Raw genomic sequence first — 17691 nt, 5'->3', positions numbered from 1 at the left:
CCTTCCAGCTACCAAAAAACTGAAAAAAAAAAAAAAAATAGCCAAAGACACAAGATACGGTTGATGTAATGAAGTAGGAGGATTTGTTCTGAGAATTTCTTTGGACGAAAGACTAAAACTGGACATTCCCAAGGGGATTCCATATGCCTGCTCCATGGTTTCAGGCACTTTTAAGGAGACAGGAGCCCCGCACCCCATGTGAGATGGAAGGGCTGTGGTCATTTCTGGTGGTGAGCAAGTGAGGCAAGCTGGAGGGGGGACCTCTGCAATCTAAGGACCACTGCATAGATTCCATTTTGGAGACTGTATGAAAACCGTCCTTGACTGCATTCATGTCCTCACCTGTAGACTAACTGGAGGAAGAGGGGTAATGAACTCACTACACCTACAGTACATGAGAGCTTGTTGTTTCCCCCACCTCACACCCCTTCCCCGTCAATTCAGGTTCACGGGCTACAACTCAGATTTGCAAAGTTTGGCCAGTGAGTCATTTTTTAATATTTAATGAATCTTTTTTTAATATTAATGAATTTTGTTCTCTCCTCTTTCAATTGGACAAGTCCAGTTCTTCCCCAAAGCCTTATTCCCACACAAACTACACCAAGTTTGAGAACAAAGCCAGTAGACGGGTCTAGGTCCCAATGGACTGGAGGACCGTGAACCGCTCCCAGGTTAGCTGGAAAGGGAGGGTCTCTGCAGGAAAGCCCAAGCTATACATTCACTCAGGGGCCAGCAGGGAGTGGCTGTGTGGCCTGAGGGTGAGGGAGGAAGTGCTAGAAACATAAAGACTCACAGGAGGGCCAGCCAACCCGATGCCTGGGTCGCCACGGTTGCCAGGGGAGCCAGGGATCCCAGGTGCACCTCGGTCCCCCTAAAAAGAGGAAAAATATGATTAGGAGGTCAGTTCCGAGCAGCAGAGAGCCCGTGTACAAAAGGAATCATGCCCCTCCTACCGTCCCGACTGCTGTCCATCAACACCTCTCCTGCCTCCTGGGCTCTGCGTGTCTCTCCACAGACCCTAGGCAGCCCATCACCCACCCGGTCCACCACACATACGCACAGCCACCAATCGTGACCATGCACCTTTCAAGGTACCATGCCCCAACACTGACCATGGCTCCCAGTGTGCTTGTAACAAGATGATCACCCTTTATGCGACCACAGTTCCAAATTTTCCTGTGCCTTCTCCAGACCTCATCACGCTCCCATCCTGACCACACCCCAGATTTTACTATGTACCTACATTTCCAATTAGTTTCCAAATCGGCAAGAGTTTACCAATACTTTGTTAAGTACCTATATTTTGCAAGCCACGTTTCCAGGGGTTGGGAGAGGCAAGGATGACTGAGCTATAACCACTGCCTTCAAGAATAGTGGTTAATAGAGGGTGGGCTGAAGTTCTGTCTCCAACACTCGTTCACTATTGACTCAAGAAAGTGACAAGTTCCCTGGGCTTTTGTTTCTTCATTTACAAAGGAGGAGGAGGTGGGGGTGAAGGGGTGGGGGGTGGTAATAACAGGAGCTGCCAGGTCAGCAGGTGGTCGTGCTCACAAAACCAGAGGACACATGCAGAGCGCCATGCTGGACGCACAGCCTGGCTCAGGGCTCCGTGCAAATTAGCCGCCGTGGCTCTTTCTGTTCTCACACACCCGTCATTCTGGACTTCGATGGGAAGAGAAAAAAGAAAGAATGTCTGCCACTTCCTGGAGAAGGAAGCTGAGACTGAATCACACCATTTTATCCACAATTTCAAAATCCTCAGCTTCTGAACACAAAGGCTTACCCTAACTCAACTGGCAGCAAAGCCTGACTGGTGCCGACACAGGCTCCTCACACTCTTCAGTTATCCCGTTTTGTATGGATGCTTCCAGGCTTCTGTTGCATCAATATTAAAGAGTTTGACTAGGCTTGCTGGCCCACACACCACAGTAAATGCTACAGCTAGAGTTTGCAAATTACTACCTTTCTAATTCCAAAATAAATTCGGCCCAGAACACACAGGGCCCCATCAATTTTGTGCAAGACTGTGCACCTGTATTAGGTCAGCTGAACTCTAGCCAAGCCTAACACTGAAATGGTGGCTGATCTTGTTTGAGCTATTTAATATCCCTGGGATGAGTTAACTCGTATGACAAATGAAAAGAGCTTTAGAAGGTTACCATGAGAAGCCAATGAGATAATGTGCACCAATCTGATTTGAGGTGGAGCCTGACATTGCTAGGCAACACATCGCTTATTAAGGTTTATGTTTCTAAGCATGAAACAAATCCCGTTAATAATCAGCTTTCCCTCTAACCATCACGTTGATTGGAAAATTTCACATTTTGGACCTTTAAGAAAAGTAACGTTTCTAAGATGATTAGTTTTCCTGCAGTAGGTCTGTTGCCTGGATGAGTACCAAAGTTATATTCATTTGACCAATGTTTGCTGTGTGTTTATTACCAGCAGTGACATAGGTTCTAAGATCAAACGATGCCCATTTCCAACACATGCTGAAGAGAAATCTCGTTCATGGAAAGTAGGAGGGACAGGACTTGTGAAGTTCTCACAAGAGATGAACCGAACCCCAAACCTCTCTTTAGTAACACCATCTGCACCCACTGTCCTTCCAGGCCCACTGAGGCCATGCTTCCGGAGAGCCACAGCACCCCATGCCCCTTCCCCCTTGCCTCTGTAAATAGGCCCCTCCTAAAATTCTCTTAGAAGTCCTGGATGGAACACTGTGTTTTTTTAGAAAAATGTAATATGGCTTATTCTGAGAAGTACGAGATGATCGGGATGGCTAGAAAATCTAATCTGCATGCATGGGGAAGGTGGGGAAGGGAGGAAGTCCAGAAATAAGGAAAAATGGGGAAAAAGTGTAATGAACTAAGGATGAACACACTCCGTGATGCGTCAGTCACAAACGCACTGCACCAATGAGACAGCCACATGGGAAGAGTTCAAACAGGCAGTCAGGTGACTGTAGGTCCAGTTTCAGGACAGTGTCCACCTGGTACTGGAACCTGGGTGAGTCCCATAGCCTCTCTGTACCTTAGAGCCCTCGTCAATCAACAAAAAAGGGAGAGAACATTCTCCCATGTATCTTACGAAGACTCATTTAAAAGGTAAGAGACAATTTAACATTGAGTATTATAAACGTGTTATTATTACTTTATCAGTAGAATTAGAAGACAGAAAATAAGCACACGTAAATACCAGAGAAATCCATATCCTTTTGCATCTCGGTTTCTCTTTAAAGTGTTTCATGTAAATTGTCTTACCATTTTGTTTTAGCTTGGCTCCCCTCTTGCTCCCGAGGCTGTCTCTTACATACCAGCAAACCCTAACTACTGCCAGCTAAACACACCAAACATTCATGTTTTAACCTTCCAAACGCTGACCCATCAAGTAAGAGTAGCCCAATCATCCCATTTCCATAAACCCACCTCTGCCTGTCCTCCTGTCTGTCCTCCCGCCCATGTCTGCGTGTGTCTTCGTTAACCTTAACACGCTGCTCTCCCATTGTGTCTGTCTGACCCTCTGGCATCTACGTAAGTATCTTAAGAGTAGAAACTTCCCATTCGTTCACCTACCCATTAATTGAACAAGCATTTGTCCAGTACCTAGGATGAGTCAGACCCTGTGTTGGGTACAAGGTCGATACACTTTTGCATCCACAGTGCCCAGCTTAGGACCTGGCACCAGAGGCAGCCTTTAATAGCTATTTCCTGAGTGCTGGAATGAGTGAATCCATCACTGCCAACATTTTGTCAGGTACTAAATTCTGCCTTTGACCGAAATCAACATTTTAAGAGGAAGGAGCTTGATAGAGCCAGGAGGGAACACTCAGCCCAGCCTGGAATCTGAGTCTCTGATTATTCTTTTCTGCAAGGTAGCCAGACCTGGTTCCTTTCCTGTGTTTATGGCCCATGATGATGCTAACATTTCCCCAAAGCAACAACACTTTACAGCTTAATGGACTGAAACTTTTAGAAAAAGGCTCCAAGAAAAGAGCAAAAGGCCTTAATGCTCTGCCAGCTAAAGGAAAAAGGCTTATGATTAAGAAACAAAGGGGGCACAGGAGCTAGAATCTGTGATAGGGACTCTAGAAAATATTTTGGCTGCAGGACATTCTGGGCCAGTCCAACAGTGTCCAGGAAAGAAATGCATGAGTAAGTGCAGGTCGTGGATGGAGAATGACATCATTTCTTTCCACAGGAGCCCTTTGGGAGTTAAATATGCATTACTCATTTATACAGAAAAGGACAAGAGGGTCTCAGAAAGAGTAAACCACTTGCTTCAAGCCATCTATCTTGTAGGTCACTGAGCTGTGACCCTAACCTACAAAATGAAGGCAAAGCCTGTTCATTTTGCTAGAAATGAGTGCCACCCAAGAAAAGGAAAGGCTTCTTTAAGAACCCTCCTGCAGTTTAAGTAATTAGGAAGGGGGTCTGCCCTGAAAACCATTATATGGCTCCCTTCCTCCAGCCAGGGGTTTCTGGTCAGCACCATGGACAGCGGGGGCACTCAGCAGGCGCTCTCCTGTATCTCTCTTCATCCTTCCCTGCTTCCAACCCACAAACAGCCCATTCTTCAACTAAAGACATCCTTGAATTCAAACTTACCTTCCCAGTGCCAAGTAAGTATGGAAATCTTTATTTCTAAACAACATTCTAACTTATACATGTATACAATATCAACATGGGAATGAGTCATCTGTTTCCATCCCTCACATTTTAAATAGGAGAAAACATCTGGCCAAAGGGATGCCATGTCTAACCCTGGGTCACCCGCAGGTGACACTGGTTGGTCAAGTGGACCCCAGGTCAAGGCTCTCTGCACTCCTCACCTGGAGCCTCAGCCTGCCTCTCTCTTCGGTGCTGCCTCCATCCACTTCCATGTGGGTTCCCAACATGGCTGCAGAAATAGATAAGGGCTCTCTAGGTCCCCATCTTCCTGCTGCCACCCTAAAGCTGACTCCACAGGGTGATCTAATAATAAGGATCACTAATTTTGAATTATGTTAGAGAGAGAGAGAGAGAGAGAGTGTGTGTGTGTGTGTGTGTGTGTGTGTGTGTGTGTGTGTGTAAGTGGGGAGAGTGACAGAAGGAGAGAGAGAATCCCAAGGAGCACCATACTCAGCACAGAGCCCAACATGGGGCTCAATCCCACAACCCTGGGATCATGACATGAGCCGAAATCAAGAGTCAGATGCTCAACTGACTGAGACACCCAGGCACCCCAAGGATCACTGATGTTTATTGAGCATGTACCTCTGACAGCACAAGGTCAGGCAACTATTTTTATTTGTATTATATCATCGATTTTCCCCCAAACTCTGCCTGGGAGGCAGATTTTATTAAACTCATGAATAGTAATCACAGGAAAAGGACATCTTAAGCCATTTCTGGTGCCTTTGCCTTCCTTTCTTCTAAGGGGCTGAAGGCTCCCTGTTAGGGAGAAAAGTGAGAGCACAGGAGCACCCAGATGTGGGGCTCAGCACATCACGGCAGCCTCAAATGCATGCCTTAGGCTGGTGGCTGATCCATAAGATCCTCCAGAGCTTGGGTCTTGCCTTCTGCTCCTCTCCACACGTGCCCATTACTCCAGGCACGTGGGACTATTTTATATGCCTCCAAATTCAGGAAAAGGTGTCTCCAAGGTTGGGTTTTTTCCTCCAGAAAATAGGGAGTTGCCATATATTTGCTCAGATCACCCCAAGAACACTCCCATTTCTCTTTTCTTTGATCACAAATGACAAAATAGCTACCAGAGGATGCACATTAGTGACCATGACTTCCATCGGTGCAAGCTTAGATTGCTTACAGAGGCTACCTGCCTGAATAGGGGGAAGCCATGCAGCAAAGATGTGTAATATAGGTGCAGCAATTATTTGGGGGCCTCAAACTTCTTACCCTGGATATTCCTGTGAATCAGCCACGTACATACAATTTAAGAAGCAACACATTCTGTGGTTCTGTTGTTGAGATCCTAAAGATACAGCTATAGAATAAAAACTATAGTTACCATTAAATGGATGGGGATCTGGGGCTTGGGATAAATCTTCCCATCATGGCTTCCAGAAGCGCTATAGCCTAACACAGGAGGGACAGATGGGGGCGTGCTGTAGAAAAGTGCTGGCTGACTCAGAAAGTGACTCTGGGGGGCACTCAGGTGGTTTAGTCGGTTAAGCATCCAACTCTTAATTTGGGCTTAGGTCATGATCTCATGGTTCATGAGTTCAAGCCCCACATCAGGTTCTGTGCTGACAGCATGGAGCCTGTTTGGGATTCTCTCTCTCCCCCTCTCTCTGCCCCTCCCCCAGTCATGTGAGTATATACACACTCTCTCTCAAAATAAATAAATAAACTATAAAAAAAGACAGTGGCTCTGTGTGTGACAGAAAATGGCACTGAAGGCACACAAAAAGAATTACTAAAATTCGTTTTCATAAATACACACAAGTGGCTAAAAAAATAATTATACAGGATTTTAATGTGGTCTTTTATATGTATGTTAAATTGAAGCAAGAAAAAACACATTTCAATGTCCATCCATCATTGACTGACTCGCCACATGCTTACGTTCAAGCATCTGAGTTGGTGAAGCCATGTTTCATTGGAGGTGGGTGCGTTCACGGTACGTCCTGGTCTCTGAACACATTCCGTGTCCTGCCTCAGTGTCTTCTCCCCTGTAAGTACCCTTGCAGAGAACCCCTTCCTCACTTCTTCCCCTTCCAACTGCTGCAAGCACTTTAAAATCAGGACAAACATCACGTCCTCCATGAAGCCTTCTCCAGTCCGACCAGGCTGGGCTGGGGAGCCTCCCTGGAGCTCCCTTATGCCCCAAGCCTCCCTCTATCCTAGCACTGGTCTGCTTTTGCCTACTCATTCATCTGCCTTCCCCTCTGGCTGGTAAGCTGTCAGAGGGCTGGGGACATGTCACATACATCAGTGCCGTCCCATGGCCTACCTCAAGATCCAACATGTGGCAGCTTAGTGGATGTGAGCAACGGATACAATCATAAATGCACCCACTGGTGATCGGGGCACAGATGAGTCAAAGAATGAATGATTCAGTGTAAAGATAACTTCAGGGAAGTGTCCCTGTAGAGTCTTCAGTCAAGCAGATGTGATTAACTGTGGAGCTGAGAAGTGACCAGAGATGCTCATGATACAATCATGCACGGTCCCTTTTGCAGGACAGCCCACGGCATCATGATTTGCTTGGATAAACACTTACCTTGGTTCCTAGAGGTCCAGGTAATCCGGGTGGCCCACGAAGCCCCTGGGGGAAATGAATGACATGAGGACAATGAGAGGACCACAAATGAACATCTACCAACTTCCACAAGCCAAGCCGTGCGCGCCCTGTGCTGCGGGCTCGAGAGAGACAGGGGTCTCACCATGGTCTGTTGTTTACTAAAGAAATGACTGTTTCTGAGCTATAGGTGTCTTGGGTGTGAATTCTGACCCTGCCACCTACCGCCTCGCCTCTGTATGACCCAGAGCAAACCCCAGTTTCTCTTAGACTGCTTTCCTACTTAAGATCCTTCTACTCAAGGCTCCCACAAGGACAGGCAGGGCCAGGCTTCAAAGCAGAGCCCATGGGCTCCAAAGCCTGGTCTCTTTCTTGTCTACCATGACCTCAAGACCTGGGGGAGCCAATGAGAAGAATCTTCAACTTCAGGCTTGAGGGTTTTCCTTGATGCAGATGCACGGCCAGAATTAAAATCACAACTCTACATTTGCATGTAGTGCCAGCGAGCCAGAGTGGAGGAAGAGGCGAGGGTCCAGTCTCTTGTGGGTTCACAGCCACGCTCTGTGACTTTGGCAAGTGATTCACCTCCCCAAACCTCATATTCCCCATCAATAGTATAGGGGTGATAATACTGCTATGGTCTGAATGCTTGTGTCCTCCCCAAATTCATAGGTTAAATCCTAAGGCTCAAGGAGATGGTTCTAGAAGGCAGGGACTTTGGTGTTCAGGACATGAGGGTGGAACCTTCAAGAATGAGATTCGTGTCCTCATAAGAGAGGCTCCAGAGAGACCCCTCACCCCGTCCATCATGTGAGGACACAATGAGAAGTAGGCATTCTGCAACTCAAAACAGAATGGGTCTTCTGGCCCTGAACCTGGCCACGCGGACACCCTGAACTTGGACTTCCAGCCTCCACAACTGTGAGAAATAAATTTCTGTTGTTTAGAGACCACTAAGTTATGCTCTTGTGTTATAGTGGCCTGAATGGGCTAAAAAAAAAAAAAAAAAAAAAAAAAAAGACGAACTCACTTCCAGGGTAGTTAAGATTAAATGTTTGGTGCTGAGTGCCTGGACGGTAGTTAACATAATAAATGCTTCCCCGGCGCCATGCTCCACGGATTTATGTGGACCCTCTCACTTAAGCCTTAAGAGTCAGTCAGTCTCTCTTTTTTTGTCCCCTTTTCCCTTGTCTTTTTGAATTCTAGCTTGGTCGAATGGGCACAGAAACGCCTGGCTGTGACACTCACCGGCTCTCCATCTTTTCCCTGTCCGGGTATCCCTGGGAGCCCGGGAGCACCGGGATCACCTCTGGGACCAGCTGGTCCTGGACTCCCTTCTTCACCTGCTGCTCCCTGGGAAGACACGTGGACAGTTTCCAGGATCAATGACGTGCAGAAGGTAAGCTTTTCAGGGGTGGGTGAGCCAGCCAACTGGTAGGCTTCCTGGCAATGCTCTGACTATTCTCTACGACACATATAATAAGTTGGACTGGGTCCCCCACAATTTCTATACTGAGGTCCTAATCCCCCATACCTCAGTTGAGAAGTAGGATCTTTTTTGCAGAGGCAATTCGTTGCTAGGTTGAGGTCATATTGGAGGAGGGCAGCCCCTCATCTAGTATGACTAGTGTCCTTGTAAGAAGAGGAAATTTGGACACAGGTAAGCATAGAGGGAAGGCAGTGTAAAGACACAGGGGGAAGGCAGCCATCAATAAGCCAAGGAGAGAGTTCTGGAAGACATCCTTCCCTCGTGGCCCTCAAGGGGAACCGGCCCTGCTGAAACCTCGATTTAGGACTCCCAGACGTGGTAAGAATGATCAGCCAGTCCACCTGTGTCATGTAAGCCACCCAGCTAGTGACACTTTGTTACGGCAGACTTGGTAAACTAATACGAGGCAGGACTTGGGAATGGACAGGACATTTGCAGTGTTAGAGCCCAGTTGACCACCCAGGGATGCAGGAAAGCATCCGGTGCATCTCTTGTGGGAGGTCCTTCCACTTTTGCTTGAATTCCTACAAGAGCAGAGACCTCACCACTTTCCTAGGCCTTATTCCTTTATTGGGCAGCCCTGTTTCACACGTGTCTTTTGCATTCAGCCAAGAGTGCCGTCTCAGAAGTCTTCTGGACATGCGACCCTCAAGCCTGGTGTTCCGCGGACAAAATCTAATCCCTCTTCACAGTGGAGGCCTTCAGAGATAGGAACACTGCTCAGGGCTCTGAAGTCAGGGGAGGAGAAACCAGAGGCAGAGAGCTTCAGGACCCGGGGAGGGAGGGAGCTGGGCTTCGAGCCTCTCTGTGCCAAGGCACACCCACATGCTCCCCATCAGGACCACAGTCTCTAGCCCTACGTGGCATCCCTGGCTGTGGCATGTGGGTGGAGCCACGAGGGCTTCTCTTCCAGGGCAGGGCTCCCTTGGGCTGAGCTGCAGTGTAAATGCCTCCAGACATTCCCTGATGGACAGGGGGTGCAATAAGGACCAAGGTGGGGGGCAAGCAAGGGCACTTCCGTGCAAGCCTAGGGCAGGATCGGCTTTCCCCAAACCTCAGGCCAGTCGCTGGACACGTGACACAGAGAAAGAGCATGTCCTGGCACCACGACTTTTGACCTCTTTGCGGACCACTCGGGTCTCTTTCCCAGCACAGCCCTGGGCCTGGGCCCTCTGCCCAGGCTTCCCGCTCAGCCAAGGAGAGGTGTCTGGCGCCCCCTGGTGGTGAATATGCCAACTAATTTACTCCTCGGCTCAACTGGGCCTCAAAGCCTCCAGCACATTGGTCACCCCCTTCCAGATCATCAGTTCTCTACTTACAACGTGTCCAGAAGAGAGCCCAATCTTCAGACGTGGTATAAGCAAAGCAAAGAAGATGGGCCAGGGTTATTTTTCCCCTGGCTTCCTCTGGGTGCTCTCCTTTTACTGCCACCATCTACAGTGGCATAATTTTCCTTCCAAACAAAAATTAGCACCTGCACCACATAAGGATTATTATAGGGCTTATCATCAACACTCCAAAAACTCAAGATATGTTCCACAGGTTGGCTGACCATTTTTCTCTGCGACAGGTATTTTAAAATCCAGTAAATGTAACATCTATTCTTGTTAATTCTGCCCAAATGGAAAAGACAACATGATCGCTCCTTTCAAAGGTCCCGGGTGAAGTGTGGACTCGAAGGGATTGGGATCAAGACGTTGAGGCACTTGTTCTAAAGGGGGCCCCTGTGGACTGTCCGCCATTCAGAGGACACCTGTCCTGGACAGGACACTGCTCATGGGGGGCAGGGCGGGCTGCACAGTGGATCTCCTCTCCTGCCCTGTGCTGAGCCCTCCAGCATGCCAGTTCGGTACTTAATCCTCACACCCTGCCACCAACATGTCACTGTCCTCGTCTCACAGATGAGAAAATCCCAGTGCACGGATGGCACCCGGGATCTGTCGTATCCACACTGGCACACTGACGTTCGGGTGGATTATCTGCGTGCATGTGGTGGGGGTCGCTGTCCTGTGAGTGCGAGATTTTCAGAACCCTGGTTTCCACGCCCTGGAAGCCGGCCGCACGCCCTCAGCAGTAAACCCCAGAGGCATGCTCTAGAAGGCAAGTGAAACCCGATTTTGAAAGGCTGGGCACCTTCCTCCTCTGCCTCTGGGGTGCTGATGTCCCGTGCAGACACCATATCTCTCTTGCCCCTAATAAATAAACACTCTTTCTCATACTTGGGAAGGCTTAAGTGTGCACACGAGGTGTGGGATGGATACGCTGGTGTACCGAACTGAGAGAAAGCAGGATTTGAAGTCAGGCAGACCTCGCTGTGGGGGGTAGGGCGAATCTCCTGCTCTCTCAGAGCCTCAGTCTCCCTATCCGACACACAGGTCTGCCGTGAGCTGGCCACAGGGGGTCACACGGCCTTCTCTTCTCTCTCCTCCGCCTGCAAAGTCCCTTCTGACCCCAGTGCCCTAACCCAGGCCTGAGCAGCTCCCCTCTGCCTCCACCTTTGCTGCCTTTTAAGAAGCTGGGAATGTGGAGGCGCCCCGGGGGCCCAGGCGGTTAAGCGAGTGACTCTGGATTTCGTCTCAGGTCAGGATCTCACGGTTCGGGAGTTGGAGCCCCGCACTGGGCTCTGTGCTGGCAGTGCAGAGCCTGCTTGGGCTTCTGTCTCTGTCCCTCTCTGCCCCTCCTCTGCTCATGCTCGCTCTCTCGCTCTCTCTCTCTCTGAATAAATAAACTGAAAAGAAAGGAAGCTGAGAACAGATGTCGCGTGCTGACCACAAGCCCCCTCTCACCTTCTCACCATGCTCCCCATCTTTTCCAGGGGGGCCTCTGATGCCAGGTGGGCCCTGAAAACAGACAGGTTATTCACATGGTCAAGTTCAAGATGGCCTGTGACCCCCAGAGAAGGGTGATCCAATGCCAAGGCTACAGCTCTGTGCCCATGGGCTCCCCCCATCCCTGACTCAATTCACCAGAGGGTGGCCATCTCCTCCCTGCCTCCCCACCCCGCATCTGCTCACACAACCCTGTGTCAGAGCCCAGTCTGCCTGGACGTCTGCCCCATCCCGGACTGTGGCTCTCAAGAGGGCAGGGTGCAGCCTAAACTGGACACCAGGGAGGCTGAGGGTGACCTAGGGACACAGGCTCCACACCAAGGACCCGCTCCACCTGTGTCCTTGACATCACCTAGAGCCTGACTCTGAGACAAGGCTCAGTGCAAACGGCCCACGGACACCCCAGTAGGGAAACAGAGCAGTGAGAATGGGGCGGATGGGCAGATAGCACGTGTTTATGTGACTGGAGCTCAGTCCTGCAGGCACTCTAGGGGCCAGGGCAGGACGCGCCCTCTGGAGCTGCCCAGGGGAAGGAGCCAGGTGTCCACACAGCCATCAGCTAGGGGCTGCTTCCGGAGGTGCTAAAAACCACGTGTCCTATGGCTGGACAATGCGGTCTCCAAAAGCCAGAGAAAACCCTCAGGCTAAGGAATGCAGGGTTGGTCCCTGGAAGCAGACAGCAGGCAGGGAAATGGGGAGAGCGACATAAGGCCATGGTCCAGCACCATCCCTGGCGACCACTAAGGACACGACTCAGCCTCCCTGTGCTTCCCTCTCCTCTCGTGCAAAATGGAAGCGGTGATCATATCCACCTCGCAGGGTCGAAGGGGTTCGGTGAATTAACACACGTAAAGTGCTTAGAACAGAGCCTGGCATGTAACAATGCCCCGTACTTGTCCTCCAAAGTGCTATGAGTATGATCCATAAAGGCTGATGATGACCCAACACGATTGACCTCAATCTACTTTAGGAAGACAAATTCTTTGTTGCCCTTGACTATGCCAACGGGTGTTTTATGGCGGAACGTTAAAGCTGAAATCGTCTACGGCAGCTCTCGGAGCTAGCCCGTCAGCAGACGCGGGGCCCCGCGGGAGGGGACTCCGCACACCGGGGACAGGGTGCTGTTCACCACTGTTAGCCGCCGTCCAGGGCGGCCGCCCTCTCCCTTTAGAAGGTGAAAAGCAGAGGCCTTGGGAAGTGACCTGCAGAGGGACCCTAAGGGTCAGGACCCCTTTGCACCTTTCAGGTGTGTTTTGTCTCTTCTAACGGCAAACTCGGGGGCCGACTAGCACACGCCTGACCCTTAGAGGCTTTCTGTGGTTTTCTGCAGTCCCAACAGCTCTGTTTACCACTTGGCGGTCTCATGAGCGACCTAGAGCCTCAGGCTGCTGGACTTTCTAGGTGCCCTTCTCTGGGACGTCAATTTCTCCATCTGTAAAGTGGGAGGAAGGATGGCTACCCCCCGGGGCTGCAGGGAGGAAAAAGAAGGGAACCTGGTGGGTGGGCAGCACTGACCCACGACCCGCGCCGGCGCCCCGGCCCTCCCCCGATCACTCACCGCGCTTCCTGGGGGGCCGCTGGCACCAGGCAGGCCTGCAGCTCCAGGAGTGCCCTATGCAGAGGCAGGAGTTTAGAAAGGCCCCGTGTAGTGATTACAGATGGTTTCCCCAGTGTGTCTGTAAACCCGCCTTCTCTTCCGTTCACGGTAATTCGTTGGAACTGCTCCTGGCCCGAAGTTCCCTCCACGGGGAAGGTGACCTCCTCCCCCACGCACACTGGCCAGACCTCCAGTGAGTGCATTCTGGCACGCACGTGGGAAACAGGAGGTTCCTTAAGACCAAGGCACGGAGGTGGCAGACGTGGAGGGTGCGTGTTGTGCATGTGTGTTTACGTGCACGTGTGAGTGTGCCCATGCATGCGTGTGTGCGTGTTCACTTTGACGGATGCATCAGGGAATGCTTCCTGGAGGAAGTGGATTCGAATGCAAGGCTCGTGGTTAACGAAGATTCCACGAGAGGGGGTGCGGGGGTCGACACCATGGAGATGGGGAAGCAGGGAACTCTCCAAGGACTGGAGGCTCCTCGTGTATCTTCCAGGCCTCCTTGCCTGCATGCAGTTTCCATTTCCCTCCAGGCTGCACCCCGTCCAGGGCTCTCTCTACTGGCAGGGAGGAGCCTGCCATCTGCCCCCACCCTGGGACATCCATGTCGGTCACCGCCCTTGGCTGACCCCACTTCCCCTCGGCCACGTGCACGGATGGCGTGGGCTATGCAAGCACACTACAGCCGGGTACATCTGACCCACTGTCCCAGGAGCATGGGGGTGGTCACTTCCACTCCTGCTCCAGGGAGAGCTGGTGCGGAGGTGGTCTGCTCCCCCAGTGGCATCGTGACAAGTAGCTCTGTCAGCCCGGGGGCACCAGCGCCAACCCCACGGAGATCCCGGCCCCACGGGAGACCAGGCACAGTGGCAGAGAGTTCAGAAGGCCTGTGTATGAAGGCACCTGTCTGCATGTATCCCTAGCCATGCCCACGTGCTGACAGTTTCTGTAGGGGCGTGTGCATCACAGTACAGGTGCGCCCTGGTTTCAGAATGCGTGCAAGTGTGAGGGGGTGTTTGTGTGTCCCTGTGTGCATCCCCCACACGTGTGGAAGGACACTCCTGGCATGGGCTGGGCTTGCAGACAAAGCCCTGAAGCATGAGTAATGTTGCAGAGACCAGGACATCTCTCCTGGTCCTTGCTGCTCCAAGGTGCCCAGCCCTGGCCGACCACTCGGCCCTTCTCTACAGTCAGCCCAGAGCCCAGGGCACATGCGGGCCCAGCCTCCCTCTGCGGGCCCCCCGGGAAGTGCATGAGGACTCACAGGGTTTCCGGCCGCTCCAGGTGCCCCCCGGGGGCCTTCTTGTCCCTTGGCACCCTGCCCGGGAGACAAAGGGGGCAGTGAGACATCATGGGGAAGCTGTCCGTGTCCCCATGTGGGACCATCTCAGGGACACCCTGCTCATCGGAATCCATTAATGGACACTGGGCAGGGAGCAGAGTCCACAGCACGCGGAAATCACAACCTCCTGGCCGTCTGTCCATCCGCTGGAGCCCAGACTGTGGTTATTTTATTCCGGCCTCACCACCCCCCGGGTATAGGTATTCACACAGACACCTTATGTAAACGAGGCTCAGAGGAACAGGGCGGCCCAGATGCACACAGCCAGCCAGTGGCACCCCTGGGATCTGAGCCCAGACAGGTCAGTCCAAAGGGAACTCTCCAGAGAACGTGCCTGAGAGACAGGCAGTTAAGGAGCTCAAGCAGAGAAAAATAACCACAAAATAAAAATGCTAATCTGCACCAGCAGCAGATACACCAGAGCCGCCAGTCAGAGGGGAGGGTGGGAGGGTTTTCCTGCATCTGAACCACCCCGTGTCCTAGCATCACTTCCCCATCCAGGGGTCCAGAAGTAGCGCCCACCCCCAGAGCTGCATTTTGGGTGCCTTGTGAGGGCCCCCGGGGGCGCTGGGCTCACAGCATCTGTGGTAGTGCCCCCTGCTGGGCTGCCCCAAAATGCCAGGCAGGCAGGGCCACTGGGGACAGGGAGAGACAGCCGGTGGGCAGGGTTTTCTGCAACTCAGAGCCCACAGTCAGAGAGAAGGTTTCTTACCGGCGCTCCGATGGGTCCCCGAGGGCCCAGTTCTCCAGGATGGCCTTGAGATCCCTGCAATGGAACCATCAAGGAACTAGGTCATCACCCTAGTTCCTAGCAGGTGGGGTGGGGCGGGGACAAGGGCAGTGGGTCTGGCTTGGGGTCACCCTGGTTCCTAGCAGGTGGGGTGGGGACACGTGCAGTGGGTTTGGTATGGGATCCACGTGGGGACATCCTTGGAGCTGTGAGGAAGGAGGAAGGGGCTGGATTCGGTTCGGCTGCATGCAGTTCAGACATGCAGTCACATGGCTCTTGGATGCCCTGCGACCAGGTGCACGGGGCGGGGAGGTGCGTGGGGTGCAGAACACAGGGTACAGGGCCCTCACCGGCTCGCCAGGCATGCCGGGATCACCCTTCTCTCCTTTCGGCCCTCGTTCTCCCTGTTGGCGAAGCAGAGGACAGCACACGTACCCTGCCCTGTGCCCAGATCAGGCCACACCGGCCCCTCCTGTCCGCTTTCTGCACCTGACCCCTTAGCAAAGGCTGTTATCTCTGCCTGGGGTCCTCTCCCCTATCGCCCCCCGACCCTGGACTCTGATGATTCTTCTCATCCTTCAAATCCAAGATCAAGAATCCCTTCTTCAGGGAAGCTACCCCAAACTCAGGGACTCGCGTCACAGTGACTTTCTCCGCAGTACCTGTCACACAGCACTTAGACCCTTATTTGTTGTCCTTCCCACCCCCTCCAGCCCCAAGCCCTGCACATGCAGACGGTCAACAGTGATAGAGGGACTGTTGAGCAGAAAGGCGATTCTCGGACCCTGAGCCCCATCCCTGCCTTGTCTTGATGGAGGAGTTGGGGAGCAGGCTTTGCTCAAGGGACCTGACAGACTGCGGACTCAAGGCTGCACCCTCGATGGCTGGATCGGCGTGTCTAGCTTTTGCTGAAGAAGAGGTGGGCCACAGCCAGGAAAAGGTGTGCACTATCGGGGGCTGCCCAGGATCGAGTCATCTAGTAGGCGAGGAGACGGGTCACTCTCTTGATCTGCTGGTGTCCCATCCAGGGCTCCCAACACCTCCCAGGAAGGATGGAGGGACAAGACAGCCTCACCCTGTTCCCTGCCAGTGACCGTGAGAAGGTGGGCAGACAGGAGTCTCCATCAAGGGCGGCCCTGGAAAGCACTCAGGCCTCCACCTTTCAGGGCTGAAGGGCCAGGATGGGAGATGGATGGAGACGGTGGACCGTGGTGAAAACAGCCTCAGCTCCATAGGAACTGGCTTAGAACTTGTTCTCCACTGTGCTGGCTCTATAACCCCGGGCAGAGTATTTAGTCATAGGGTCCTCTGTGACCATATCTACAAAATGAACAGGCAAGTTCTCCATTTCACACAGTGTGAGGCACGGAGAAGGCACAGAGAAGGGGCAGCAGAGATGAGCCCCAGAGGGGAGAGTGTGGGTGGGGGGGCGGTCTGTGGAGCTCTCTAGAGAGAGCAGGGTAATGAAGGAAGCCTGTGCATCGAAGGGCCGTGCACGGCTCCTTCTAAAGGAGCAGGACCCAGTGCTGTCCCTGAGTCCCACGGGCTGCCTAGGGAGACCCCAGGTCCCCATCTGCAGGAAGGCCGCAGGAGAGACTGGGATGAGTACTTCCTGGAAGGTATAAAGAAGGCCCGCATAGGCAGGGAATTTGAAAGCAAAGGCTCCAGAGACCAAGAAGTCTGGGGAGGCCCCTGGAAGCATCTAGAAGGCAAATTCTAACGTGTGAGTTAGGGAGCCTGGGGTGGGCTAGTCCTAAACCTTCAGGTGCAGGAGAAGCCAGAAGACAGGCTGCTTTCTCTCCCCGGGCACAGGCAGGCTCCGGAGACCTTGCCTGGGGTTCCCACCTGCTCTCCTCGCCCAAGCGACTGGTGGATCGCCCAGTTAGCATCTGCACAGTGCTGGCTGGTTTTCTCTCTCTCTCTCTGCATCCTGTGTGGCATGGAATCTGCATGGTCTACCTTGGGGAGCTGTGGCCAAGATTCAATGAGGTGGCTTTTGCAAAGTGCTCCGTGGCACCCACACAGGTGTGACCTCACTGGTTCCTCTGGAGCAAACCAGCTCATCACACACTCCAGCTCTGCTCATCAGGGACAGCAATACCTTCCTGCCAGCACACTTTCCTCCCTGCTGTGGGGACTTTCGAGACTCTTTGGTCCTCCAGTCACTGGCAATACAACCCACAAAGACAAAAGGGCTAATGGGGTTCTTTTGGGTGATGCACTAGGAAGAAGCTGGAGGAAGGGACTGTAGATGGCGGTCATCAGGCCACAGGAGGGACCCTTGGGGACTCACAGGCAAGGTGCTCAAGCCATTTTCAGCCCCAGCCTGGGGATCAGTCAGGAAGCAGAGCCTTCACTCCAGGAGCACACAGTGGGTACTCATCCACAGCCATTGAATGCACGGGTGTGAGTGGCTTCTTTCTCCTCCAGGCTGCGCCCCCTACTGGTGAGTCCATCAAC

At 52.3% G+C, this 17691-nt stretch overlaps 1 protein-coding gene across 3 annotated transcripts in view; it reads right to left on the bottom strand.

Annotated features, from left to right (window-relative positions):
* The window catches only part of COL22A1 (collagen type XXII alpha 1 chain), a 261626-nt gene that overhangs the window by 78800 nt on the left and 165135 nt on the right, over positions 1-17691 (bottom strand). For all 3 annotated transcript variants that reach the window (XM_045453570.1, XM_045453572.1, XM_045453571.1), the window contains exons 33-40: positions 15582-15635; positions 15214-15267; positions 14424-14477; positions 13118-13171; positions 11518-11571; positions 8491-8595; positions 7225-7269; positions 794-871 (exon numbers count right to left, since the gene is read on the bottom strand). In XM_045453570.1, the coding sequence (XP_045309526.1) occupies positions 794-871; positions 7225-7269; positions 8491-8595; positions 11518-11571; positions 13118-13171; positions 14424-14477; positions 15214-15267; positions 15582-15635 (498 nt within the window). The remainder of the gene's footprint in view (positions 1-793; positions 872-7224; positions 7270-8490; positions 8596-11517; positions 11572-13117; positions 13172-14423; positions 14478-15213; positions 15268-15581; positions 15636-17691) is intronic.

The sequence above is a fragment of the Leopardus geoffroyi genome, chromosome C3, assembly GCF_018350155.1.
Source record: "Leopardus geoffroyi isolate Oge1 chromosome C3, O.geoffroyi_Oge1_pat1.0, whole genome shotgun sequence".
NCBI lineage: Eukaryota > Metazoa > Chordata > Mammalia > Carnivora > Felidae > Leopardus > Leopardus geoffroyi.
Note: the sequence above shows the minus strand (reverse complement) of the source record. Positions and strands in the feature narration are given on the sequence as shown.